Source organism: Ursus maritimus, unplaced genomic scaffold (genome assembly GCF_017311325.1).
Source record: "Ursus maritimus isolate PB19 unplaced genomic scaffold, ASM1731132v1 scaffold_16, whole genome shotgun sequence".
Lineage (NCBI taxonomy): Eukaryota > Metazoa > Chordata > Mammalia > Carnivora > Ursidae > Ursus > Ursus maritimus.
In genome coordinates, this window is record NW_024424008.1 from 6,523,581 (window position 1) to 6,529,980 (window position 6,400).

The 6,400-nt window shown below is 42.0% G+C and overlaps 1 protein-coding gene across 1 annotated transcript; it reads left to right on the plus strand.

The window, feature by feature from the left end:
- The first annotated feature begins 4,268 nt into the window (after positions 1 to 4,268).
- LOC103678094 (putative olfactory receptor 52P1) lies at positions 4,269 to 6,217 on the plus strand. The gene is given in 2 exon segments (XM_008707399.2): positions 4,269 to 6,120; positions 6,122 to 6,217. Coding segments are annotated over 2 exon segments (948 nt in total). The 5' UTR covers positions 4,269 to 5,268.
- The last annotated feature ends 183 nt before the right edge of the window (positions 6,218 to 6,400 follow it).

Genomic DNA, 6,400 nt, shown 5'->3' on the forward strand with positions numbered 1-6,400 from the left:
TTGATTTTAGCCAGCTTAACTTCACATTAAATTACATTCCTTTCCAAAGATTCTTTTTCTACAAACCTTCTATAACTTTCTTTTTTACATTCAGATTTTATTCTTGGTTTTCCTCTTCCCCATTTTGAAATAGCCTCTCTTTAGAACAAAATTACTTTGTTTCCTCCACAAAAATGTATTTCCATTCCTCATACCTTCTTTTTTTTTCTTCCAAGATTGTATTTAGATTCAAGTTAACATATAATGTAGTATTAGTTTCAGGAATAGAATTTAGTGATTCATTACTTACATATAACACCCAGTGCTCATCACAAGTGCCCTCCTTAATACCCATCACCCATTTAGCCCATCTCCGCACCCACCTCCAGCAGCCCTCAGTTCGTTCTCTATACCTGAGTCTCTTACAGTTTGCCTCCCTCTCTGTTTTCATATTTTATTTTTCTTTCCCTTCCCCTATATTCATCTGTTTTGTTCCTTAAATTCCACATATAAGTGAAATCATACAGTATTTGTCTTTCTCTCACTTATTTTATACATAAACATAATATACTCTAGTTCCATCCCCATTGTTGCAAATGGCAAGATTTTATACTTTTTGATCATCAAGTACTATCCCATTATTATATATGTATACACCACCTCGTCTTTATCCATTCATCAGTCAATGGACATTTGGGCTCTTTCATAATTTGGCTATTGTTGTTAGTGCTGCTATAAACATTGGGGTGCATGTGCTCTTCAAGGCAGTGTTTTTGTGTCCTTTGAATAAAGATCTAGTAGTGCAATTGTTGCACTGTAGGGTAGTTTTATTTTTAACTTTTTGAGGAACCTCCATACTGTTTTGCAGAGTAGCTACACCAGCTTGCATTCCCACCAACAGTGAAAGAGGGTTCCCCTTTCTCTGCATCCTCCCCAACATCTGTTGTTTCCTGAGTTGTTAATTTTAGCCATTCTATCAGTAATCAATTCTTAAAGCCCATCTTGCTCAACCCCTGGTAGCATATGGCAGAGATGTACACTTCCTGCTTCCCGGTTTCCCAAACAACATGCTGAAGGTTTTCTTCCTACTTCATTATGTCCTCTTCTGAGTGTCTTTTATTATCTAGTTCTTCTCTTCCCAGCCTCAGATGTTGGGGTCTCCTCTATATTTATTCTTTAGGTGATTTTATCATTTCTCATAGTTCTAACTATTCTTTAATGCCTCTCAAATGTATATCTTCAATTCTGATATCTCCTCTGAACTTCAAATTTGGTAAATATAACTTGCTCACCTGACAGCTATTCTTGAATGTCTAATATAATATATATAATATAATGCATAACATAATGTATAAGATGTTGAATCACTATGTTGTACACCTGAAATTAATGTAACATTGTGTGTCAACTATAGTCAACTATAGTCAAATAAAATTTTTAAGTGTTTTAAGTGTTAACTTTAAACTGGGCTTCACTGGTTGCCAGAAAATGCCCATTATCCCTTGTCTGCCATGTTTTACACCTGCTGTCTTCTCTCCTTCATGTGCACCTTCCTCCAACCCTACCTTCTATTTCTGAATCTTTGACGAAGTTTTACAGCACTAACCACTTTTCTGCTGAATGAGCCTGTGTTTTTTTATATCTATAGGTCTCTCATTAAATTATAAGTAATTTTTATGTCTGCCCATCCAAACCAGACTGTGAACGAAGGTGTGATCCTAATCACTCTGTGCCCTAGCATCTAACATAATTCTTTGCATATAGTAGATGCTCAATGATCATTGAATCCAATAATAAAATGACAATTTTTTACCAAGCGCTCAGCATAGACCAAGCACAACAATAAGTGCCTTGCATATGTCATCTCATTTAATATTCACTGCCTCCCCATTTTACAGTGAAAAACTGACCTTCAGAGAAGCTAAGTAGTTTAACCAAAAGAAACATTGAGAAGTAAATATTTGGGACACATGGAAGGGGCCAGGAGAAAAAGCAAAATTAGCAAAATTTCCTAAACTGTGTTCCTATGCCAGAAAAACTTTAGGATTATTTGTGTGCAAGGGTCTGTCCACCCACCCCCTTCCTATCTACTCTGAGCTCTCAGGATAAATTTTCTCTATTACCCTATTTTCCCCCCTTACCCAAATATCCTTGCTTCAATTTTCTGCCTCTTTCCAGAATCCCAAAGGTCTTTTTAAATGCCTTCATCCCCAGGGAATTTTTACTCTCAGTTAGAGCCTTAATAATAGGATAAATATTCTAGCCTTCTTGCTCCCCACACGCTACCCGAGACTTCACTACCACTCTCTGCCCCAGACCTGGTAAGTCTGTCTGTGTATTTAACCCTATAATATGCACACTACTAGCAGGCCAAAGACCTGGCTGCACTAAGATCATTTTCTCACTGAGGTGGTCTCTACTTCAGATAAAAGGGACTTACAAATGAATCACACTTTTTGATCACTGCTATGTGCCATGTAGCGCTCTTCAGATGAATGTCCCCTATAAGGATTCCTCACAATAACCTCTGAAGTAGGACTCAACCTCTCCATGTCACAGATGAGGAAGCAGGTTGACAAAGGTTTGGTGACTTGACTGAGGTCACATAGTTGGTGAGTTGGTAGAGCTGAGATTTGAAATGGGCTGCTCTTACTCTTCCACTAATAAAAGTTGCATCCTTGGCAAGTAGCTTTCAGATGTTCATGAGCACTTCCAGTAATGAACAACTTGTTCCTTTCCTCATGAGGCAGCTTTGTTCCTGTACTTGAGCCCTTGTTCTAACATATTTTAGGTAAGGCCTTTTTTAATGCCAAACGCTAAGGTAATTTAGAACAATGAGAGAGACATAAAGTCAAGTATTCTGGGTGAGTCATATGCAAGAGGCTGAGAGTCTCTCCTTGCCATACCTCTAGAGACAGATGAATCAAAAGAAAATCACAGTATAGCAGAAGAGCATTCACAGGTAGAAAAATAAAGCTGTAAGAGTGTCTAGCCACTCACCTCCACCATGGAGAAGGTTCTATAGTCATGCCACTCACCTTCCAGCCCACATCCTAGAGATCATTGAATCAGAAGTGGCAAGAGAGCCTTTGAATGCTGGAAATGATAATACATCTCCTGCCTTGTATCACTTCCCAGTGCCCTACACTCTTACCCTGCACTTTTTTAATGAGATCTAACTCAAATATTATTGAGGACAGAAAGTGATGACCCCCAAGGACTTCACCTTGATCTCTCTTAGAATCTGGGTATACTGTGCTCAACATATGCTTTTCCCACTTCATTTTCTCTATCTGTGCAAATGGGTCTGAGGCAAGGGGAGCATACTGTCATTGTGCAATGTAACTACAAAGAGTGAACATTCTTTGAGAGGCAACTCAGGGGCTCAGGAAACTTGACTCAATTATTAAAAAGTTGAGTGGAAGAAGGAAAAAAGGGGAAGAAAGCAAGGCTATCCCATTTATGTCTGGATTATTCAGCTCTCAATTTTCTCCACACCAAAGAAAGGTCATTGAAGTATGGACACTCCAAAACAATGTCTTAACTAAATATACGTACCTTTGTCTTCTGAGTACAGCCTTGTTCTTGCATTTTATACAGCAACATATAGAGGCACACAGTTACATGCTGAACTAAGCACAGAGTGTGCTCATTCATAGAACGGTACAGTTTTACATATACCAATTTACAGGGACCTCCCACCCAGATTGTTCTCTGTCCCTGACCCTTCAGCCACCACCAAAACTGAAATACCCTCTGGATATAGTTGACCCCAACTATAGAAATGGTAGAAATTCAGGGAGGGGAAATAGCACAGAAGAAATAAAAGGTGGAAGGGATGATGAGACATAAATGGACAAGATGATTGTCTCAATATCACAGTGACAGCCATAGTTGGCATTGGGATGGCATCCTGGTCCAGGGTTCCTTTACCCAGACCACATTAGAAGACATTACCCTTTCTCTTCTTGCCTCTTTCTTTCTGGGTATGATAGCTGATATAAGGGATTATAAGGAATATTGCAGCTTAATGTTAGAGATATAAATAGGCTATCTCCAGATGGTTCAATTAGTTCCACTGTCTGTCTCAACTAGCAACCAGATCACAGTCACATCCCATTATACTAGAAATCAGTGTGAGAAAGGTACTCTTCTCTCTCCTATGTCCATTCCTGGCTCTTGTTCTCAACTTTCCTTTTCATCCTCCTGTCCCTCTACTGTCCCCTTCCTGACTTTCTTATTTAATCAAATTCTTTCTCAAATTCTGAATTACTGGCTGGCTAGTGGATAAGAGAGTAATGAGAAGGTACATGTAGGTAAGGGAAGATCAGGGGATACAGAAAGTGTGGATAATACACAAAGAGATGTGGTGGACATTGTTAACATTTGCTTACAGTTAAAAATTGTGTTCCCAGTGATTAAAAGTCACTTCTCATACCGTCTTTATGTACCTTTGATTTTTATGAAACTATGTTTTCATCCCTCAATAACTTTATCAGATCACATATGGCCAAATTAGCCTGACCTCTGCCACTGACCAATTCTGCATGATTTCACTTGTTTCTACCAGTTCCATACAGACACCTACAACAAGCACAGGATCCTAGTACTAACATGAGCCAGGCAAAGTTATGGCTTTAGCAGGCTATAAGAGACTCAGGCTCTCACCATGTGGTGGTGGTTCTGGGTCAGAAGCCACATTCTGAGCCTCATCCATGAGTAACCATGGACTCAGTGCCCTGAAAAAAAACCATCGAATATCCCCCCACTTTCCTTTCTATTACTTCTCAGTCCTGATCTTCCCATCTTGAAAAGTAACTACATTTGAGTCTTCCATTCAATCTGCCTGACCTTTCATCATTACATCACCCTTTTATTGTCACATAGGCAGATGGATCAGAAAGAAAGAGCATAGGCAGAATAGGATTCACAGGCAGATGGAAGACTGGTAAGATTCTCTAGTCAATTACCTTCACCGTGGAGAGAGTTCTATAGCCATGCCACTCACCCTACAGCCCCAGCCTAGACATCACTGAATTCGACACAAGTGGAAAGGGCTCCTTTGATCCCTGGTAATGATAATTTCACCTCCTGCCTTGCATCACTTCCCAATGCTCTACAACCTTTTTATCCTGGATGTTTCTCATGAGCTAGAACTCAAATATTTTCTGCTGCCCACTTTGTTTCAGCCACAGCATAATGAATCCCAATGGCTTCAGCTCTCAGGGCTTCCTGGGGTTCAGAGCAGAGTAGTAAGGTCTTCTCTACCTACCCTACCTAGACCTGACCATGCAGTTCACAAACCACAGCCATCAGAACCCAAACTCTTTTCTGCTCATGGGAATTCCTGGCCTGGAGGCATCCCACTTTTGGATTGCATTTCCCTTCTGCTCCATGTATACCCTGGCAGTGCTTGGCAACATGGCAGTGCTACTGGTAGTGCGATCAGAGCCTGCCCTGCATCAGCCCATGTACCTGTTCCTATGCATGCTGTCCGTCATTGACCTGGTACTATGTACTTCTACTGTGCCCAAGCTCCTTGCTCTTTTTTGGACAAATGCTACTGAAATCAAGTTTGGGGCCTGTGCTACTCAGATGTTCTTTATCCATGGCTTTTCAGCTGTCGAATCTGGTATCCTGCTAGCAATGGCCTTTGACCGCTACTTGGCCATCTGCCGGCCACTGCACTATGGGTCATTGTTGCCCCCAGAGGCTGTGGGCAAGCTGGCAGCTGCTGCTGTGTTTCGTGGCTTGGGGCTCATGACCCCACTCACCTGTTTACTGGCAAGGCTGAGCTACTGTAGCCGAGTGGTGGCCCACTCCTACTGTGAGCATATGGCTGTGGTGAAGCTGGCTTGTGGGGGCACACGGCCAAACAACATATATGGCATCACTGCTGCCACGCTGGTGGTGGGCACAGACTCCATCTGCATCGCTGTCTCCTATGCACTCATCCTCCGGGCTGTGTTAGGCCTTTCCTCCAAAGACGCAAGGGCTAAGACATTTGGCACTTGTGGCTCCCACCTTGGTGTCATCCTTCTCTTCTATACACCAGGACTCTTTTCATTCTACACACAGCGCTTTGGCCAGCATGTACCCCGGCACATCCACATCCTCCTGGCTGACCTCTACCTTGTGGTACCCACCCATGCTAAACCCCATCATCTATGGCATGAAGACCAAACAGATCCGGGATGGAGCCCTCCGACTGATGAAGCGGGGCATTGTTCAGTCTTAAATCTTCAACCCCACTGTGGAACTCTGTCTTCTTCCTTTAGGCCTCGAGCAATTGTTGAAGGAGGCCATTGAGAGGATGTGGCCACCAGTTAACCTGTGAGCTATCCAGGGGCATTTGGGCATTCCTTATCACCTCCTCTGTCCCTGAAATTTACATTCTGCCCACCATTCCCACAGTGAGGGC